General features: G+C 39.7%; 2 protein-coding genes across 2 annotated transcripts; both read right to left on the bottom strand.

The window, feature by feature from the left end:
* Window positions 1-647: 647 nt before the first annotated feature.
* On the bottom strand, window positions 648-5,813 carry LOC118047258 (mediator of RNA polymerase II transcription subunit 16-like). The gene is made up of 9 exons (XM_073408694.1): window positions 5,782-5,813; window positions 5,580-5,629; window positions 5,336-5,418; window positions 4,485-4,721; window positions 3,943-4,114; window positions 3,169-3,692; window positions 2,733-2,909; window positions 2,187-2,558; window positions 648-1,457 (listed from the first exon to the last, which is right to left on the bottom strand). The coding sequence occupies exons 1-9, from the start codon at window positions 5,811-5,813 to the stop codon at window positions 1,311-1,313; spliced, it is 1,794 nt and encodes a 597-aa protein (XP_073264795.1). The 3' UTR covers window positions 648-1,310.
* A 52-nt stretch (window positions 5,814-5,865) lies between these two features.
* Window positions 5,866-21,346, bottom strand: LOC118047260 (mediator of RNA polymerase II transcription subunit 16-like). Its single transcript, XM_073408693.1, has 27 exons — window positions 20,634-21,346; window positions 19,537-19,605; window positions 19,199-19,287; window positions 18,903-19,015; window positions 18,577-18,678; window positions 18,300-18,390; window positions 17,146-17,742; window positions 16,255-16,873; window positions 16,019-16,098; window positions 15,775-15,857; window positions 14,928-15,164; window positions 14,386-14,557; window positions 13,612-14,135; window positions 13,174-13,350; window positions 12,628-12,999; window positions 11,753-11,897; window positions 11,357-11,442; window positions 11,262-11,287; window positions 10,988-11,072; window positions 10,802-10,853; window positions 10,558-10,640; window positions 9,706-9,942; window positions 9,164-9,335; window positions 8,389-8,912; window positions 7,953-8,129; window positions 7,407-7,778; window positions 5,866-6,676 (listed from the first exon to the last, which is right to left on the bottom strand). Exons 1-27 carry the CDS (start codon window positions 20,897-20,899, stop codon window positions 6,530-6,532), a joined length of 5,697 nt encoding a protein of 1,898 aa, XP_073264794.1. The 5' UTR covers window positions 20,900-21,346; the 3' UTR covers window positions 5,866-6,529.
* Between the last annotated feature and the right edge of the window lie 1,442 nt (window positions 21,347-22,788).

Below are 22,788 nucleotides of genomic sequence, written 5' to 3'. Positions count from 1 at the left end.
TTTTTTTTTTGTTTTTTTAATTTAATACTTCAACATTAAATTAATTAGAAATTAAATCTCACAACTTTTTTTCATTTTGCTTTGCATATAGGTTATCACAGTCTTAAAAAAATAATTTTTATTAATTTGTTGCTTGATTTTATAACAGTTTATATGATATAGTTGAATAAATAATAGTAATTTCATGGAATAAAAAATCTTGTTATTAAAACCAGGTGAGGAGTGTCGAAGAACCATCTCAACTCAAAAGCTTAAGCTGTTAGGTGAGGTTCTAGGATATGATTTATATTATTTTCTAACACACCCCCTCAAGTGAAAGCCCTTTGGGCTTGAAACTTGCACAGACCCACATTACCTTGTGCTTAATTTTTATCAAATAAATAGGGATGGTGAGATTCGAACTCATGACCACTGGGTCATCAAGACTCTGATACCATGTCAAAGAACCATCTTAACTCAAAAGCTTAAACTGTTAGGTGAGGTTCTAGGATATGATTTATATTATTCTCTAACAAGTAGCAGGGTAATCAATGAATGCAGATATTACAGGGTAAGCAAGATACAGCTCCACCCTGATCATCCATTCCATTGCCATATCCCTAAATGAAACCTCTTGAATCTCATTTCTCGTTCTACAACATGTCATGTGCTCAACCAATGAAACATTTGATAGTTTGATGAAAACAACAAGCTCATATTTTGCACAAAGACAGGATGTGACTCTCTTTGATGGGTTTACAAGATTAGACATTTTTTATTGGATGCTGCAACTTGAAAAAATAAGGTTGTCTCAAACAGACATGGATCTATTACATTCACACCTGCGATCCTGATCAATTTCTCGTATCTATAATGTACAGGTAATGTCACTTCCATTAAAAGGAAAAGCAAATGTTTTATGTGAAATGCTGGGAACCTTCACTAATGGAGCTCTCCTGAACATTTTCCAAAACACAAGCCTTCCTTCCAAAACTGTTGCTGTCGAGCTGAGGAACTTAAACGCTGTTACATAAACACCAGACAGCTGATGCATAGGAAGAACGGACGGATTCCCACTTCTGCAAGGCTAACGGCCCCTCTTTACTTCCAAGCTCCAACCAGCAACTACAAAAAGGAACATATAATTTACTACCATCAAAGAGTGCTGCTTTCTTCAACATCAGCTACTGCATGAGCTTGCCCTGAATTGATTGTCATGAAAGTGGAAAGCCGAGGCTAATAAACATTGCAGTCGTGCATGCACCACCTTGAATTGATTGTCATGGAAGTGGAAAGCTCCATCTAATTAACATTTGTGATTGCAGTCTCGTCTATACAACTCGAACCCAAGTCCCCCCACACATCGGACAGCCATAGGCCCAACGGCTGACCCACCAAGCCTCTCTTTCATTTTGATCTGGTGGATTTGCAGCACCAGGGGAGGCCAAAGCCGAAGTCTGCCGCAAACATCTTATGCACTGCATTAATAGCAATAATGTTAGATAAGTATAATAGATTACAGGCAGATCCACGCATGCAGAGAGGGCAGAGGATTCGCAACTGAAATAAACATATGAATGGTTATATGGCAAGAGAGAGAAAATTTATGAGTGCGCTTATTCCTTCGCAGATTCTTATCTCTGATGGAAACATATTATACAAGAGAAACATATCTTATCATAAACAAAGCAGTTCACTTGTTTCATTCCCTAGCACCACAATTAAATTGAAAATAATGTCCGACCATTCCCATATTATGAACCACGAGTACCAAAACCTAGTAAATCACCTCTTGACCATTTGTCCTTGTGTCCAAGGAAATATAATTCAGCACTCCCAGAGAACTGCTCCACTCAAATAAAAATGGGATCCGTGAGTAATCATGGTTGGTCCTCCTCTTATGTGAGCTGGGGAGTAAAGGAAATTGGGTTTTAAGAATCTTGTGATGGATGCAGCAGTGTGTAGGGGATAACAGGGGAATATAATTCACTAGCTTGCAACCACTAAATTCACTTCAAGGCTTAATTATGTTGAGTACCTTCTTCTAGGAACATGACACAAACTTACCAATCACATAAAAATGGATTTTCCTTTTTAATTCAGTAATCCTACAGAAAAGATGGCTGACTAACAAAAATAAAAATAACTGACAAGATCCAAACAAACAAAAAAATCAAATAAGAGAGGGAGAAGAAAAATGGAGTGACCTTGTACCAAACGCCTTCAAGACCAGTCTTCCACACTGCAGTAACAACATCTCTTCGAGAACCCATTATGCCAAGATATGCTCCCAGGCCTGCAGAGGTGTTCAAGCCAACAGCTGCATCTCTTTCAGACAGTCTGCGCTTCCTTGGCCACAGGCCATGAGCTCCGTAATAAACATCACAATTTTCCAGTGAGCTAAAATCAAGTGAATTTGTGGAGTTATGCTTAGAAGTATCGTCTGAACCCATATCCTCTGGATCAGACCAGGGTCCACCAAACATATTCCGCCTGTGCCACTCTTCAGATGGAGGGTGTAGTTCTAACTCTCGGAGTAACAGACCAGCAGCATCTGCACCTCTGGGTCGTGGCATGTTCTGTTGATTCCACAACAAAATGTTACATAAAGTTAACAAAACAGTTGTTTGTCCAAAAACATACAGAAGGAAAAGTGGAGGGTTATCCCTATCAAAAAAGAAACACGAAAGAAAGAAAGCTACTTCCAAACAACCAATAGTTCATTTACAGGAGTAAATCATAAGCATAGATACCTGCATATGCGGGCCAAGAGATGCTTCTACAACCTCTGGCAATACAGTATAATTGCCGTCAATATAATGCAACCGCACCTGGATATTGCTGATTCCTACTTGAGAAACCGGCAATGGGTGTCCCAGAGATGCTGTTCGCCGACACAGATCCATGAGTATGAGGAAAAGGACCGTCACCTACATGGCGGCAAAGAGTGAGCCTTTATCTTAATCTAGGGTACCACTGCTGATTGATTGATTGTTTCCTTAACCGAAAGAATTATCAAAAACCTTTTGGATGCCTAAAAACTACGCAATTGACTTGAAGGTCAAGCAGTTTTTTTCTCAGTTCATAGATCAGAAAGAATACATTTAGCCAGATAAGAAACCAAAATTCTAATGAAGATTATTTGTAGCATGTGAAGACTAGAAGAAATTAAAGTGCACCAGTTTCTACCTCCTCAAAACTGTATCCTTGGCCAGCATTGCCATTGCCTACCCTGTGCCTGCCAGCAGGTCCCTCTTCGACTGCTTTAGCTCCAGGCACTACCTGACTACCTCGAACTGCCTGTCCTTCATCCGACCTGACGACAGCTGGTGCTGGCTTTGAAGAAACAGAGTTGATCTCCTCCACCTTGCCAGGAGCACCAGACTGAGGTTTATGCACATTTGTATCAGTGGGATTTCTCTGTGTACCTCCGGCAAAGCGAGGTAGTTGAGTTCGCCGAAAGAAAAAACAGAAAAGCAGAAGCTGGCATAATCTGTGAAGGAAATGGCAGTCACCGATGAGCCTCACTGCTGGGGTTCCAGGAAAAGTTCCAGTATTGATGCTTATTGGCATGAAAGAAGATGGACCACTTATGGGGTTTGGTGTTGCAGTGGACACTCCATCAGTTGTGCTACTAATCTTAGCAATGGCACCTTGTACCCAAGCTTGCATCTGAGTGCTTCCAGTAGAACTTGTACCGCCACTTTGACCACCTGGAGAAAATGCATTAGAAGACTGTGTTAAACATAATAACCATTAGAGAGTGAGAGAAAGAATATAAGAGTTTTTATGGAATTTTCCCAGAGACTATGGCAGTAACCTCTTAAGCAGTAAAGATCATATTACAGGACTCCACAAGCTTTTGAAGGCAGACACCACAAAACTAGCAAACACAAAATTATGGAATAAAGGAATTTTATCTTTCTCCTTTATAAAGATGAACACTAGACACTGCATACTAACCCTGATTTGGTGCGGGTGATGCCGAACTTTGAGAAGGACTAGTCACCGTATTGCGGTTACTGCCTGCGCCTGCTGTAACAGCGTGACTGGCCAGTGTGCGACAGAAACTTGCATAACGCCGTAGACGTGTGATAAAATGTGAAGCTAGATCAAGAACTGCATCAACATAAGCCTGCATGAAATTACCACAGTTAGAGAAAATTAACAAATAAGCCTGCATCAACAAGGGCAGAAGTTTGAGCTGACTGGAGGCAGGGAAATATCCAACCAGCTCAGTCTGAGTGGATACAGCAGACTATCAAGCCTAAACTGCCACACATATATTGTTTGTTCAGGCATCAGTTTCCAGGCCATAAAAGCCAAGGTACAGCCCAAGCCAATCAACCATCATCACACATTTAATGTATCAGATATATGCATCTTATCACTGGCAATCAGGCCATGAGTAAGCCACATCTTGCTGGTAGGAGTAGATCTTCAGTAATAAAAACTTCAACAGGACCCAAAACTTAACATGAGATAATAGAGAGAAAAGAGCAAACCTGAATATTCAGAACAAGGTTTGGCTCAACAGTCATTGCTTCGGGATCAATGCCAGATAATGTCTCGCCAGAAGCCTGCCATGGTTCAGGTACTAATGCTGAAGGATTTATCAAAGCTGACTCGATGCCTTTGCCAAGCATATCAAGCAGCAACCTGGCTTGCATGTCAAGAACCATTGCCCTCACCTCCTGAGCATTTGTACCTTCCAGTAGCCTGCATTTTATCCTGTCCAGACTCTGCATCATTAAAAAACAAGTTTACTTGCCCAGCCAAATGCATTCTAGAAAATGGGACAGCCAGTAACAGGAGCTTTGAATTGTCACCACAAAATTAAAGGAAAAGCAATGTCATAGGTTAATCAAATGGGATGAGAAATAAAGTATGCTATTTTATCTTATTTCCTAATTTGATTGTGATGCATGTCTTGCATGGGATTTTTGGGTTATAATGTGCAACGATATACCATGTATGCTTATGAGGCGCACATTACATGTCATAAATTATGTAATGTGCCACAAGACCATTCTACGTCCAGTCCAAGTCGAATATTTTACAAGACTTAGGCTAGCAGCAATAGAATATTCTAGATGCCCTTGCTAACTGTCAAAATTAGAAATTGTTTTTTTTTTTTTTTTTTTTTTTTGGGGGGGGGGGGGGATTGGGCCACCATGGCACGTACTATTTCCAAAAAAATAACAAAAAGAGTTTGACATGGAAAATTTCAGAGAAATGAACTGCAAACATAAAAACAATTAGATGCGTTCTTTCAATATTGTAATTCCAAATATCATAATGACAGACTATCTCAAAAGAAATAATGATGAGATGGTAATAGCGCGGAAAAACATACAGGGCCATACAGCTGCCTGTGCTGTGTAGAGGGAAGAGAATGAAAATCAGCATCCAAGACTGCAATGACACTGTTAAGTGAAACTGAAAAGACACGAAGAACCAGCCATCAACATAAGATCTTACCATGGATTCATATTACTTGCAAAGAAATCTAGAATAGGAATCCTTGGGAAGAAATTGTTCTTCAATATATTTTCTTTTCTATAAGCCACGGTAAAACTGGAGAATCAAATTATTCTTACCGATGCCATCCTCAGCAGCATAGGGATGGTGAGATTCGAACTCATGACCACTGGGTCATCAAGACTCTGATACCATGTCAAAGAACCATCTTAACTCAAAAGCTTAAACTGTTAGGTGAGGTTCTAGGATATGATTTATATTATTCTCTAACAAGTAGCAGGGTAATCAATGAATGCAGATATTACAGGGTAAGCAAGATACAGCTCCACCCTGATCATCCATTCCATTGCCATATCCCTAAATGAAACCTCTTGAATCTCATTTCTCGTTCTACAACATGTCATGTGCTCAACCAATGAAACATTTGATAGTTTGATGAAAACAACAAGCTCATATTTTGCACAAAGACAGGATGTGACTCTCTTTGATGGGTTTACAAGATTAGACATTTTTTATTGGATGCTGCAACTTGAAAAAATAAGGTTGTCTCAAACAGACATGGATCTATTACATTCACACCTGCGATCCTGATCAATTTCTCGTATCTATAATGTACAGGTAATGTCACTTCCATTAAAAGGAAAAGCAAATGTTTTATGTGAAATGCTGGGAACCTTCACTAATGGAGCTCTCCTGAACATTTTCCAAAAACACAAGCCTTCCTTCCAAAACTGTTGCTGTCGAGCTGAGGAACTTAAACGCTGTTACATAAACACCAGACAGCTGATGCATAGGAAGAACGGACGGATTCCCACTTCTGCAAGGCTAACGGCCCCTCTTTACTTCCAAGCTCCAACCAGCAACTACAAAAAGGAACATATAATTTACTACCATCAAAGAGTGCTGCTTTCTTCAACATCAGCTACTGCATGAGCTTGCCCTGAATTGATTGTCATGAAAGTGGAAAGCCGAGGCTAATAAACATTGCAGTCGTGCATGCACCACCTTGAATTGATTGTCATGGAAGTGGAAAGCTCCATCTAATTAACATTTGTGATTGCAGTCTCGTCTATACAACTCGAACCCAAGTCCCCCCACACATCGGACAGCCATAGGCCCAACGGCTGACCCACCAAGCCTCTCTTTCATTTTGATCTGGTGGATTTGCAGCACCAGGGGAGGCCAAAGCCGAAGTCTGCCGCAAACATCTTATGCACTGCATTAATAGCAATAATGTTAGATAAGTATAATAGATTACAGGCAGATCCACGCATGCAGAGAGGGCAGAGGATTCGCAACTGAAATAAACATATGAATGGTTATATGGCAAGAGAGAGAAAATTTATGAGTGCGCTTATTCCTTCGCAGATTCTTATCTCTGATGGAAACATATTATACAAGAGAAACATATCTTATCATAAACAAAGCAGTTCACTTGTTTCATTCCCTAGCACCACAATTAAATTGAAAATAATGTCCGACCATTCCCATATTATGAACCACGAGTACCAAAACCTAGTAAATCACCTCTTGACCATTTGTCCTTGTGTCCAAGGAAATATAATTCAGCACTCCCAGAGAACTGCTCCACTCAAATAAAAATGGGATCCGTGAGTAATCATGGTTGGTCCTCCTCTTATGTGAGCTGGGGAGTAAAGGAAATTGGGTTTTAAGAAATCTTGTGATGGATGCAGCAGTGTGTAGGGGATAACAGGGGAATATAATTCACTAGCTTGCAACCACTAAATTCACTTCAAGGCTTAATTATGTTGAGTACCTTCTTCTAGGAACATGACACAAACTTACCAATCACATAAAAATGGATTTTCCTTTTTAATTCAGTAATCCTACAGAAAAGATGGCTGACTAACAAAAATAAAAATAACTGACAAGATCCAAACAAACAAAAAAATCAAATAAGAGAGGGAGAAGAAAAATGGAGTGACCTTGTACCAAACGCCTTCAAGACCAGTCTTCCACACTGCAGTAACAACATCTCTTCGAGAACCCATTATGCCAAGATATGCTCCCAGGCCTGCAGAGGTGTTCAAGCCAACAGCTGCATCTCTTTCAGACAGTCTGCGCTTCCTTGGCCACAGGCCATGAGCTCCGTAATAAACATCACAATTTTCCAGTGAGCTAAAATCAAGTGAATTTGTGGAGTTATGCTTAGAAGTATCGTCTGAACCCATATCCTCTGGATCAGACCAGGGTCCACCAAACATATTCCGCCTGTGCCACTCTTCAGATGGAGGGTGTAGTTCTAACTCTCGGAGTAACAGACCAGCAGCATCTGCACCTCTGGGTCGTGGCATGTTCTGTTGATTCCACAACAAAATGTTACATAAAGTTAACAAAACAGTTGTTTGTCCAAAAACATACAGAAGGAAAAGTGGAGGGTTATCCCTATCAAAAAAGAAACACGAAAGAAAGAAAGCTACTTCCAAACAACCAATAGTTCATTTACAGGAGTAAATCATAAGCATAGATACCTGCATATGCGGGCCAAGAGATGCTTCTACAACCTCTGGCAATACAGTATAATTGCCGTCAATATAATGCAACCGCACCTGGATATTGCTGATTCCTACTTGAGAAACCGGCAATGGGTGTCCCAGAGATGCTGTTCGCCGACACAGATCCATGAGTATGAGGAAAAGGACCGTCACCTACATGGCGGCAAAGAGTGAGCCTTTATCTTAATCTAGGGTACCACTGCTGATTGATTGATTGTTTCCTTAACCGAAAGAATTATCAAAAACCTTTTGGATGCCTAAAAACTACGCAATTGACTTGAAGGTCAAGCAGTTTTTTTCTCAGTTCATAGATCAGAAAGAATACATTTAGCCAGATAAGAAACCAAAATTCTAATGAAGATTATTTGTAGCATGTGAAGACTAGAAGAAATTAAAGTGCACCAGTTTCTACCTCCTCAAAACTGTATCCTTGGCCAGCATTGCCATTGCCTACCCTGTGCCTGCCAGCAGGTCCCTCTTCGACTGCTTTAGCTCCAGGCACTACCTGACTACCTCGAACTGCCTGTCCTTCATCCGACCTGACGACAGCTGGTGCTGGCTTTGAAGAAACAGAGTTGATCTCCTCCACCTTGCCAGGAGCACCAGACTGAGGTTTATGCACATTTGTATCAGTGGGATTTCTCTGTGTACCTCCGGCAAAGCGAGGTAGTTGAGTTCGCCGAAAGAAAAAACAGAAAAGCAGAAGCTGGCATAATCTGTGAAGGAAATGGCAGTCACCGATGAGCCTCACTGCTGGGGTTCCAGGAAAAGTTCCAGTATTGATGCTTATTGGCATGAAAGAAGATGGACCACTTATGGGGTTTGGTGTTGCAGTGGACACTCCATCAGTTGTGCTACTAATCTTAGCAATGGCACCTTGTACCCAAGCTTGCATCTGAGTGCTTCCAGTAGAACTTGTACCGCCACTTTGACCACCTGGAGAAAATGCATTAGAAGACTGTGTTAAACATAATAACCATTAGAGAGTGAGAGAAAGAATATAAGAGTTTTTATGGAATTTTCCCAGAGACTATGGCAGTAACCTCTTAAGCAGTAAAGATCATATTACAGGACTCCACAAGCTTTTGAAGGCAGACACCACAAAACTAGCAAACACAAAATTATGGAATAAAGGAATTTTATCTTTCTCCTTTATAAAAGATGAACACTAGACACTGCATACTAACCCTGATTTGGTGCGGGTGATGCCGAACTTTGAGAAGGACTAGTCACCGTATTGCGGTTACTGCCTGCGCCTGCTGTAACAGCGTGACTGGCCAGTGTGCGACAGAAACTTGCATAACGCCGTAGACGTGTGATAAAATGTGAAGCTAGATCAAGAACTGCATCAACATAAGCCTGCATGAAATTACCACAGTTAGAGAAAATTAACAAATAAGCCTGCATCAACAAGGGCAGAAGTTTGAGCTGACTGGAGGCAGGGAAATATCCAACCAGCTCAGTCTGAGTGGATACAGCAGACTATCAAGCCTAAACTGCCACACATATATTGTTTGTTCAGGCATCAGTTTCCAGGCCATAAAAGCCAAGGTACAGCCCAAGCCAATCAACCATCATCACACATTTAATGTATCAGATATATGCATCTTATCACTGGCAATCAGGCCATGAGTAAGCCACATCTTGCTGGTAGGAGTAGATCTTCAGTAATAAAAACTTCAACAGGACCCAAAACTTAACATGAGATAATAGAGAGAAAAGAGCAAACCTGAATATTCAGAACAAGGTTTGGCTCAACAGTCATTGCTTCGGGATCAATGCCAGATAATGTCTCGCCAGAAGCCTGCCATGGTTCAGGTACTAATGCTGAAGGATTTATCAAAGCTGACTCGATGCCTTTGCCAAGCATATCAAGCAGCAACCTGGCTTGCATGTCAAGAACCATTGCCCTCACCTCCTGAGCATTTGTACCTTCCAGTAGCCTGCATTTTATCCTGTCCAGACTCTGCATCATTAAAAAACAAGTTTACTTGCCCAGCCAAATGCATTCTAGAAAATGGGACAGCCAGTAACAGGAGCTTTGAATTGTCACCACAAAATTAAAGGAAAAGCAATGTCATAGGTTAATCAAATGGGATGAGAAATAAAGTATGCTATTTTATCTTATTTCCTAATTTGATTGTGATGCATGTCTTGCATGGGATTTTTGGGTTATAATGTGCAACGATATACCATGTATGCTTATGAGGCGCACATTACATGTCATAAATTATGTAATGTGCCACAAGACCATTCTACGTCCAGTCCAAGTCGAATATTTTACAAGACTTAGGCTAGCAGCAATAGAATATTCTAGATGCCCTTGCTAACTGTCAAAATTAGAAATTGTTTTTTTTTTTTTTTTTTTTTTTTTTGGGGGGGGGGGGGATTGGGCCACCATGGCACGTACTATTTCCAAAAAAATAACAAAAAGAGTTTGACATGGAAAATTTCAGAGAAATGAACTGCAAACATAAAAACAATTAGATGCGTTCTTTCAATATTGTAATTCCAAATATCATAATGACAGACTATCTCAAAAGAAATAATGATGAGATGGTAATAGCGCGGAAAAACATACAGGGCCATACAGCTGCCTGTGCTGTGTAGAGGGAAGAGAATGAAAATCAGCATCCAAGACTGCAATGACACTGTTAAGTGAAACTGAAAAGACACGAAGAACCAGCCATCAACATAAGATCTTACCATGGATTCATATTACTTGCAAAGAAATCTAGAATAGGAATCCTTGGGAAGAAATTGTTCTTCAATATATTTTCTTTTCTATAAGCCACGGTAAAACTGGAGAATCAAATTATTCTTACCGATGCCATCCTCAGCAGCATAGGGATGGTGAGATTCGAACTCATGACCACTGGGTCATCAAGACTCTGATGCCATGTCAAAGAACCATCTTAACTCAAAAGCTTAAACTGTTAGGTGAGGTTCTAGGATATGATTTATATTATTCTCTAACAAGTAGCAGGGTAATCAATGAATGCAGATATTACAGGGTAAGCAAGATACAGCTCCACCCTGATCATCCATTCCATTGCCATATCCCTAAATGAAACCTCTTGAATCTCATTTCTCGTTCTACAACATGTCATGTGCTCAACCAATGAAACATTTGATAGTTTGATGAAAACAACAAGCTCATATTTTGCACAAAGACAGGATGTGACTCTCTTTGATGGGTTTACAAGATTAGACATTTTTTATTGGATGCTGCAACTTGAAAAAATAAGGTTGTCTCAAACAGACATGGATCTATTACATTCACACCTGCGATCCTGATCAATTTCTCGTATCTATAATGTACAGGTAATGTCACTTCCATTAAAAGGAAAAGCAAATGTTTTATGTGAAATGCTGGGAACCTTCACTAATGGAGCTCTCCTGAACATTTTCCAAAACACAAGCCTTCCTTCCAAAACTGTTGCTGTCGAGCTGAGGAACTTAAACGCTGTTACATAAACACCAGACAGCTGATGCATAGGAAGAACGGACGGATTCCCACTTCTGCAAGGCTAACGGCCCCTCTTTACTTCCAAGCTCCAACCAGCAACTACAAAAAGGAACATATAATTTACTACCATCAAAGAGTGCTGCTTTCTTCAACATCAGCTACTGCATGAGCTTGCCCTGAATTGATTGTCATGAAAGTGGAAAGCCGAGGCTAATAAACATTGCAGTCGTGCATGCACCACCTTGAATTGATTGTCATGGAAGTGGAAAGCTCCATCTAATTAACATTTGTGATTGCAGTCTCGTCTATACAACTCGAACCCAAGTCCCCCCACACATCGGACAGCCATAGGCCCAACGGCTGACCCACCAAGCCTCTCTTTCATTTTGATCTGGTGGATTTGCAGCACCAGGGGAGGCCAAAGCCGAAGTCTGCCGCAAACATCTTATGCACTGCATTAATAGCAATAATGTTAGATAAGTATAATAGATTACAGGCAGATCCACGCATGCAGAGAGGGCAGAGGATTCGCAACTGAAATAAACATATGAATGGTTATATGGCAAGAGAGAGAAAATTTATGAGTGCGCTTATTCCTTCGCAGATTCTTATCTCTGATGGAAACATATTATACAAGAGAAACATATCTTATCATAAACAAAGCAGTTCACTTGTTTCATTCCCTAGCACCACAATTAAATTGAAAATAATGTCCGACCATTCCCATATTATGAACCACGAGTACCAAAACCTAGTAAATCACCTCTTGACCATTTGTCCTTGTGTCCAAGGAAATATAATTCAGCACTCCCAGAGAACTGCTCCACTCAAATAAAAATGGGATCCGTGAGTAATCATGGTTGGTCCTCCTCTTATGTGAGCTGGGGAGTAAAGGAAATTGGGTTTTAAGAATCTTGTGATGGATGCAGCAGTGTGTAGGGGATAACAGGGGAATATAATTCACTAGCTTGCAACCACTAAATTCACTTCAAGGCTTAATTATGTTGAGTACCTTCTTCTAGGAACATGACACAAACTTACCAATCACATAAAAAATGGATTTTCCTTTTTAATTCAGTAATCCTACAGAAAAGATGGCTGACTAACAAAAATAAAAATAACTGACAAGATCCAAACAAACAAAAAAATCAAATAAGAGAGGGAGAAGAAAAATGGAGTGACCTTGTACCAAACGCCTTCAAGACCAGTCTTCCACACTGCAGTAACAACATCTCTTCGAGAACCCATTATGCCAAGATATGCTCCCAGGCCTGCAGAGGTGTTCAAGCCAACAGCTGCATCTCTTTCAGACAGTCTGCGCTTCCTTGGCCACAGGCCATGAGCTCCGTAATAAACATCACAATTTTCCAGTGAGCTAAAATCAAGTGAATTTGTGGAGTTATGCTTAGAAGTATCGTCTGAACCCATATCCTCTGGATCAGACCAGGGTCCACCAAACATATTCCGCCTGTGCCACTCTTCAGATGGAGGGTGTAGTTCTAACTCTCGGAGTAACAGACCAGCAGCATCTGCACCTCTGGGTCGTGGCATGTTCTGTTGATTCCACAACAAAATGTTACATAAAGTTAACAAAACAGTTGTTTGTCCAAAAACATACAGAAGGAAAAGTGGAGGGTTATCCCTATCAAAAAAGAAACACGAAAGAAAGAAAGCTACTTCCAAACAACCAATAGTTCATTTACAGGAGTAAATCATAAGCATAGATACCTGCATATGCGGGCCAAGAGATGCTTCTACAACCTCTGGCAATACAGTATAATTGCCGTCAATATAATGCAACCGCACCTGGATATTGCTGATTCCTACTTGAGAAACCGGCAATGGGTGTCCCAGAGATGCTGTTCGCCGACACAGATCCATGAGTATGAGGAAAAGGACCGTCACCTACATGGCGGCAAAGAGTGAGCCTTTATCTTAATCTAGGGTACCACTGCTGATTGATTGATTGTTTCCTTAACCGAAAGAATTATCAAAAAACCTTTTGGATGCCTAAAAACTACGCAATTGACTTGAAGGTCAAGCAGTTTTTTTTCTCAGTTCATAGATCAGAAAGAATACATTTAGCCAGATAAGAAACCAAAATTCTAATGAAGATTATTTGTAGCATGTGAAGACTAGAAGAAATTAAAGTGCACCAGTTTCTACCTCCTCAAAACTGTATCCTTGGCCAGCATTGCCATTGCCTACCCTGTGCCTGCCAGCAGGTCCCTCTTCGACTGCTTTAGCTCCAGGCACTACCTGACTACCTCGAACTGCCTGTCCTTCATCCGACCTGACGACAGCTGGTGCTGGCTTTGAAGAAACAGAGTTGATCTCCTCCACCTTGCCAGGAGCACCAGACTGAGGTTTATGCACATTTGTATCAGTGGGATTTCTCTGTGTACCTCCGGCAAAGCGAGGTAGTTGAGTTCGCCGAAAGAAAAAACAGAAAAGCAGAAGCTGGCATAATCTGTGAAGGAAATGGCAGTCACCGATGAGCCTCACTGCTGGGGTTCCAGGAAAAGTTCCAGTATTGATGCTTATTGGCATGAAAGAAGATGGACCACTTATGGGGTTTGGTGTTGCAGTGGACACTCCATCAGTTGTGCTACTAATCTTAGCAATGGCACCTTGTACCCAAGCTTGCATCTGAGTGCTTCCAGTAGAACTTGTACCGCCACTTTGACCACCTGGAGAAAATGCATTAGAAGACTGTGTTAAACATAATAACCATTAGAGAGTGAGAGAAAGAATATAAGAGTTTTTATGGAATTTTCCCAGAGACTATGGCAGTAACCTCTTAAGCAGTAAAGATCATATTACAGGACTCCACAAGCTTTTGAAGGCAGACACCACAAAACTAGCAAACACAAAATTATGGAATAAAGGAATTTTATCTTTCTCCTTTATAAAGATGAACACTAGACACTGCATACTAACCCTGATTTGGTGCGGGTGATGCCGAACTTTGAGAAGGACTAGTCACCGTATTGCGGTTACTGCCTGCGCCTGCTGTAACAGCGTGACTGGCCAGTGTGCGACAGAAACTTGCATAACGCCGTAGACGTGTGATAAAATGTGAAGCTAGATCAAGAACTGCATCAACATAAGCCTGCATGAAATTACCACAGTTAGAGAAAATTAACAAATAAGCCTGCATCAACAAGGGCAGAAGTTTGAGCTGACTGGAGGCAGGGAAATATCCAACCAGCTCAGTCTGAGTGGATACAGCAGACTATCAAGCCTAAACTGCCACACATATATTGTTTGTTCAGGCATCAGTTTCCAGGCCATAAAAGCCAAGGTACAGCCCAAGCCAATCAACCATCATCACACATTTAATGTATCAGATATATGCATCTTATCACTGGCAATCAGGCCATGAGTAAGCCACATCTTGCTGGTAGGAGTAGATCTTCAGTAATAAAAACTTCAACAGGACCCAAAACTTAACATGAGATAATAGAGAGAAAAGAGCAAACCTGAATATTCAGAACAAGGTTTGGCTCAACAGTCATTGCTTCGGGATCAATGCCAGATAATGTCTCGCCAGAAGCCTGCCATGGTTCAGGTACTAATGCTGAAGGATTTATCAAAGCTGACTCGATGCCTTTGCCAAGCATATCAAGCAGCAACCTGGCTTGCATGTCAAGAACCATTGCCCTCACCTCCTGAGCATTTGTACCTTCCAGTAGCCTGCATTTTATCCTGTCCAGACTCTGCATCATTAAAAAACAAGTTTTACTTGCCCAGCCAAATGCATTCTAGAAAATGGGACAGCCAGTAACAGGAGCTTTGAATTGTCACCACAAAATTAAAGGAAAAGCAATGTCATAGGTTAATCAAATGGGATGAGAAATAAAGTATGCTATTTTATCTTATTTCCTAATTTGATTGTGATGCATGTCTTGCATGGGATTTTTGGGTTATAATGTGCAACGATATACCATGTATGCTTATGAGGCGCACATTACATGTCATAAATTATGTAATGTGCCACAAGACCATTCTACGTCCAGTCCAAGTCGAATATTTTACAAGACTTAGGCTAGCAGCAATAGAATATTCTAGATGCCCTTGCTAACTGTCAAAATTAGAAATTGTTTTTTTTTTTTTTTTTTTTGGGGGGGGGGGGGATTGGGCCACCATGGCACGTACTATTTCCAAAAAAATAACAAAAAGAGTTTGACATGGAAAATTTCAGAGAAATGAACTGCAAACATAAAAACAATTAGATGCGTTCTTTCAATATTGTAATTCCAAATATCATAATGACAGACTATCTCAAAAGAAATAATGATGAGATGGTAATAGCGCGGAAAAACATACAGGGCCATACAGCTGCCTGTGCTGTGTAGAGGGAAGAGAATGAAAATCAGCATCCAAGACTGCAATGACACTGTTAAGTGAAACTGAAAAGACACGAAGAACCAGCCATCAACATAAGATCTTACCATGGATTCATATTACTTGCAAAGAAATCTAGAATAGGAATCCTTGGGAAGAAATTGTTCTTCAATATATTTTCTTTTCTATAAGCCACGGTAAAACTGGAGAATCAAATTATTCTTACCGATGCCATCCTCAGCAGCACTCTGTGTACAGCCAACAGCATCCCACCAATCAACACCAACCAAAAGGCTCCACCAAAACCTGCTCTGGCAAAACACAATATCAGCATGACCAAGCAGAATGTTGAAATTATCTGCACATCCAACCTTCATCTGATTTTTAACAAAAGGAAACGCCATAACCACTAACATGTGGATTTCCAAACTAATTCCCAAACAAATGACTCTTACTAAGTACCTTTCAGCAATAGCACGCTCCCAGATTGCTGAGTTAGCCTTCACCTGACTAATTGGAACAGCAGGAGGAAGAACACGAATTATCTTCAATATACTGCGATCCTTCCTAGTGTCATGCCAAATTGAAGCTGAGCAGCAGCTTGTGGAAGAGAAGGCAGGAGCAGCAATTGCAGATCCAACATTAATCTGGTAGTTGTCAACAAGTGTGAAGTTTGGCCCAGAGAAAATGTGAACTCCACCCCGCAGAAAAGCAATAGCAATCTCGCCACCATGAGCAGAATAAACAATTCGAGCAAGAGTTCTAACATCGCTGGGCAGATCAGAGGGATCAAAGGTGACTCTTTTCGTCTTCCCAGAACCAGAATCAGATGCATTTCTTGCATCTGAGATTGGTACTGCAGGAGCTGCTTGGAAATTTTTAAAATCATTAGTTGGTGGTATGCTTGTATCCACTTTGGACACCCATACAGTTTGCATGGGTGCCTGCCCACCAAAACCAGAAGTGGGATTTCCAAATATTGGATGAAGTACGACAGGTTGAAGGGACGATTCCCATCGTTGCACCCTCCATCCCGTGATTAAAGGACCTTCATCTGGATCATAAGGGGACATATATTGTCCTGCAGGCGTAAAACTAGTTATTATTATATTGAATCCAGATAACTGCGGGCATAGAAAGGGATCTTCAGCTGACTCGAACATGAAAGTTTAGCTTCACATCTCTGTAAGAATATGAGTATTAATTTGAATAGAGGGACAATGAGAGCCCAGAACACTGTTGCAAAAGCATAATCACACAAACCATATAAAAACATACTGAAAGAGGATTTCTTATGGGAAAAATATGGAATAGGCAAAAAATAAAATTTCAATTCAGAATACAGGTAGGTACCCTCAACTATAACAACCGCAATCACAGAGCCACCACGAGTCGGATCAAAAGCAACGGCACTGACTCCAGAACCCCAAGTGGTTGTTGCTGCAGATTGAGCTGCAGCCTCAGGACTCACATATGCAGAAAAATTTGAAACTGGCAAACAATGAAGTGACACAGTGTCGGTGAAATCTTTATCCATATGCTTTTTCCCTTGCTTTGCTTCGGACATCAGATGCTCTTGCCAGCTGAATAAATATGCAGCCAAAGGAGCAAAACCTGACCAATTGGGTGACTTAACTGAAGGCGGGACCCCATTGCTAGCACTCGCCATTGGAGTCGCTTGAAATCCATTTCCAGGGCCAGCAGTAACCTCCCAAACAACAACAGTTGAAGGGTTTACAATCGGAACACCTGCAACATGCATTGCACCACTATCTGTTATAATAGCATCAGCAGCCATAATCCCACTAGGGCCGGCACCCAAGAGTCCTTTGCTCGTGCAAAACCACTTCGGTGACGTATTATTCTGGCTAGGGGGCCACTGGGACCAATGAAGTTGAACACAACCAGATGAGAAAACTGAACAAACACAGAGGAAATTCGGCCATCTAGCTGAAAGAAAAACAGAAAGCACGTTAGTGATGGTCTTGGGGCTGTTTTAATATGTCAAGTGGAGGTACGTCAAAAGCAGAAAGAACAGAAAACCAAAAGTATCAACATCATTATTGGAATACTTAGCACTAGCAGCAGTGGTCAAAATTCGGTTAAAAGCACCAGTTCATTCTTGTAATTAGGACAAAAAATGGCAGATATTAAAAATTCTTAAATTAAGAATCTCTGTTCTTGCCATACATTGCATCTTTCTAGGAACATTCACGATACAGTAGTTAGATGTTGATCCAACAATGAATAAATTCTTAGCAGAAACTACAACCAGTAATGAATAAAACCATAGCAGAAACTACAACCAAATTACTATTCTAAATTTACAGCTGTTCAGAAAATAACCTGAACTATTCTTCTCAAAGCAACAGCCACATGATATAATTCACTGGATGTTAAGTTGCTAGTCAGAAGGCATGGCCCTTACAAGCTAAAAATGGAACTGGGCTTAAAGCTCCCACTTGAGCTTCTACAAACGCTTATAAAGAGAAGTCATGAAAACAAACCTGAAGTTTGAGAATACTGAGAAAGGAATTTTTCCTCAAAAGCTGACTTTGAGTTTGTGGGAGTACTAGACTTTGACGAAAGCCACCTGTACTGATTTTTTAAGAGAAGTCGGACTACAGCGGAAGTATAACCAAATACCAACACAAATTTAAAAAAACAGAGATAAACTAGAGAACCGAGAAATATAGATAACTACTAAACCACCACCACCTATGTGCAAAGCATAATACATGGATAATTTAAGAATCAGATAACAAAAACATAATAACTGCATACTGGAGAGACCCCAGATAGCCATTTAGTAACAACTGCAATGTCCTGTCGCCATTCATGCTCACGCTGCCAGCAGCTAGCATCACGCACCAAATTAGATGGACACTGCACGACCAGATAAGATGTAAGCAACAAGAGAATTTAAAATTATAAGCAAGTGGTATGCATAAATACAGAGAGAGATCAATGGGTAAAAACCAAAACAGGGCCAGCCCCAAACCTCTTACATTGAGCAAGCCATGAAAAGCTTAGTTGTTAAGAACAAGTGAGTGGAAAAAGGCATCTACTTATTTTATATCTGGCTTAAACAATCCCTCAAGTTAGCTTACTTGAGAAGGTTGGGTCCAGATAGTTATCCTCCCATGGAAATTAGCTATTAATAATGCACGAGGGCAAGAAGTAGGGGACCATTCGATAAACTGAACAGAATCACGAGGAGAATCTGCAAATGGATCCAATTCAATAACTCGAAAATAGGAAATTAGAGGCCAATAGAAAGAGGGAAGTAATAAATCAGCGAGAAATCAAACATATAATAGATGAATGAAATACACTCGGCATACATGACTAATTAAAACTTGAAAAAAGAAAGACATGGTAAACGGTGCAAGGTGACTCAAAATACCTGCTATGACATTGAAAACTGCACATTCAGTCGGTCTCTCAGGGATAACCACGTGTATGGGGATCCAAAATGGGGGGTTTGCATTGGAGCTACAAAAAAAAAATAGCAAATGATGATATTAAAATATTAATTGCAAACATGTGAGTCCATCTTGGGTACAATCTTATATTTTAATTAGAAGAACCCGAAATAGTTCACTATAGCAAATATCAATCATGTTTCAACATCTGTTCTCAAGCACATTAGCGTATTTATAGGAAAGCCCAATTGGCAACAATGTATAGCCAATGCTCTCCCCTATTAAACTGAAACATGTTAGAATCCAAAAATCCACTGACCTGGGAATTCTTGCACAAGTTTCTGATGCACAAGCTATCGCGTTCAGCTTACCACACCAAGCAACAGCACTGGAAAAGCACAAGTTGAAAATAAGAATTTGGTAAGGACCAGTAAAATGGTAGAATGGACAAGCAAAGATGCTTTAAATAACAACAGCTCATTTACTTTAGACAGCTGTTAATAGAATCTCAAAACCTACATTGGGAGTATCATGTTTTAACAATACCCATGTCACAAATCAACTGCATGTAGCTACAAGTTTGTGACGCTCATTGTTATGGCATCATGTTTCGAGTGTAAAATAGATGAGAATGACCACAGAACGTAAGAGTGAAAAAACACTGTAGCAACTAGAAAGCGTGTATAAGAAAATCTGCAAGTAAAAACTACAATTTCCCGTTGTGCTACCTTCTGTTCTATTTTGGCCTCCCATGGCAGATCGTATGTTTGGAATGCATGTTTTTTCTGCCAAAAAATGCCATTCTCATAATAGGTCAACACTAGAAATTGCAGAAATAGAAAGATTTATCACCCTGATACAAGTGTGAAGATGGTGATTTTCAATATTTAATCAAAACACAAAAGCAAGCTTCTATATAGCAGATACCAAATAACTTCATTGTATCCTGTACATATCCACCAATCAATTCTAAAACTCTCTCTCTATCATATATTTTCCAAACTTGATTTCTCACTCGTCCTAAACTCACTTCCACTTCCGACACTAACTACAGAGCATCAAAACCAACAAAATCAAAGCATAAATCCCACTTGAAGGACTCCAGGTATCTAAAGATTTAAACAAATAAAAAACCCAAATTCCATAAAACTACTCAAAAAAACACATTTTGATAAGTAAAAGTACCCTAACCAATAGCGATATCTGATAAGCTCAAATTGCAGAAGAAAAAAAAATCAAATTTCAATAAAAGAATAGCCTGTGCTCCAATCAACAGGGTGAAAACACTAAACCTTAATAAAGTTTCGCTTAAAACCCACGAAGTTTAGAGACTGAACAACTTCCATATACAAACACGACTCACTTGAAGAATCGAATAAAACACTTCCATTATTTCATAAACTACCTAAAACTGACCTAAATTTGCGACAAAGCTCAGGCACACTCATTTTATGCTGCAAATTCGACCGTGGCTGTTTCAGCCTAATACAAAACACAGTAGCCGGACTCACTGAGTCCTCTTCCATTGAATCGTCAAGTTTCTCACCACCACTCTCTTCCTCTCCCCCACTACTGACAGGCTCAATCTTCTCCACTCCACCAACACCACCGCCAGCCGGTACAATATCCGGCGTAACCTGCTCCTCCTCCGTTGTCTCCTTATTAGAAGAAGAAGAAGTCATTTTTGAAAAATAAAAACCGAGTATTTATATAGAGAAAAAGAAAAATGAATGTTGTCAGTGGTGCAAAAGTCACATTTGAAGGCGACAGGTACTACCGACTGTTTAGAGTGGGAGAGAGAGAGAGTGGGGCTAGAGTGGGATTTTGGTGTGTTATTTTTTTTTTTTTTTGGATTTTAGTTTTTTAGGGTTTTTGTTTCAAAGAAGAGAGACAGAGGGAGAGACAGAGAAGAGAGAGTGGGGCTAGAGTGGGATTTTGTTCTGTTATTATAATTTATTTTTTTTGGATTTTAGTTTTTTAGGGTTTTTGTTTCAAAGAAGAGAGACAGAGGGAGATACTAAGATTCCATCCAGGTGTTTCCATACTCTCCTAGTTAGCGAGAGAAACAGAGAGAAAGGAGACGTTTTCTCTCTTTTTTTTGGTTCTTGCTTACGTCTAAGATGAAAAAAGTTTAAGAAAAGGAGCATGGATTAAATAATTATCGTTTCAAAATTGATGTATATATATTGTTTCTATCTTTTTAATAATAATAAATAAAATATATACAAGAAAATACATTTGAACAGTTCTAAAAAATATTGTTCAAGTTTAATGATGAAAGACTAGAACACCAAGTGAAAATTGATAGATCAACATGTTCAAATTAGTAATTCAAGATTTTGATTGACAAGGGCCTATTAGTAAAATTTTCGTTTTAAATGTTTAACAATTCAATTGAAATTTTAAAAGGTATAATTAAAATTATTGAGGGTTTAATTGCAAGAAAAAGTAACTCTTGAAAGTTAATTTTGATGTCAATTGAAACAAATGAAGTTTGGGAACAAAGTTAGATTTTGAAAAGTTTAATTAGACAAATCAGGGGCTTAATTGCATAAAATGAAAAGTCTGATAAGCAAATAGAGACTTAATTGAATAATTTGTAAACTAAGAATTAACTTGCAAAACGCATGTGATTTTAAGGACTTGAATAAGGAGAAATCAGGGTCAAATCGAAGATAATTAAAAGTTTGGTGGTCATCTAGGGATCTAATTGAACAAATCAGATATCAAGGATCAACTTGTACAAGATGCTCAAAATTTAGGCTGACAAATGAATCTGGTAGGGACGCAATTGCACGAAATTAGAAAGTTAGAAGGAAATTACAAGTAAAATCAAACAAAATCAAAAGAATAAGAATCAAATTAAAAATTGTCAGATCATATATTAAAAAAACCTTAATCTGTAAGAATTAGTCAAAACTGTACCATTCAAGGTATTATGCATCTTCTTCTTCAGTTTTTAGTTGATCGAATAAGCACTTTCAGACGAATGAATATGATGTTTCCGACTACCCCAAAGGCTGCAATTACCACCATTCAACTGAAAAACATCATTTCTACAACCACATGCCTTTAAAATCAAACGTTTACATCCTATATTCTCTATTGATCTCCACAACATCTTGTCCTTAGTTAACCAGCATTACAATTTCAGTCACCACACTGTTTGAGTTGGCACTTTCAAATGTTTGAATGTGGAGATATAAACCTCCAAATCAAGCAAGAATGGATCCGATTGAAAGATGTGCACCCTCTCTACCAAGTTCAAGTGGTCTCAGACAACATTGATTTTGGAGTTGTTCTAACGAAGCCATGAAAGTGACTACCCCAGTCAACCTTGACAAGGACACTCATTTACAGAAAATCACCTAACTTTTTCATATGCTCCCACTTAGAAACCCCTGGAAGGTTCCTGTCAAGGATTTAAAACCTTTCTATATAGATCTAAAGGTAGAAAACACCTCACCTTGATCTCTAAGTTTCCTACAAAACCACATAAACTCAAAACCAATAGTTCTATAGCAAAACCAGGTAGGTTTTAGTCTATTAGAACCCCATAATAATTACCTGA

This window comes from Populus alba, chromosome 4 (assembly GCF_005239225.2).
Source record: "Populus alba chromosome 4, ASM523922v2, whole genome shotgun sequence".
In the NCBI taxonomy this organism is placed as follows: domain Eukaryota; kingdom Viridiplantae; phylum Streptophyta; class Magnoliopsida; order Malpighiales; family Salicaceae; genus Populus; species Populus alba.
This window is presented reverse-complemented; position numbering and strand designations above follow the sequence as displayed.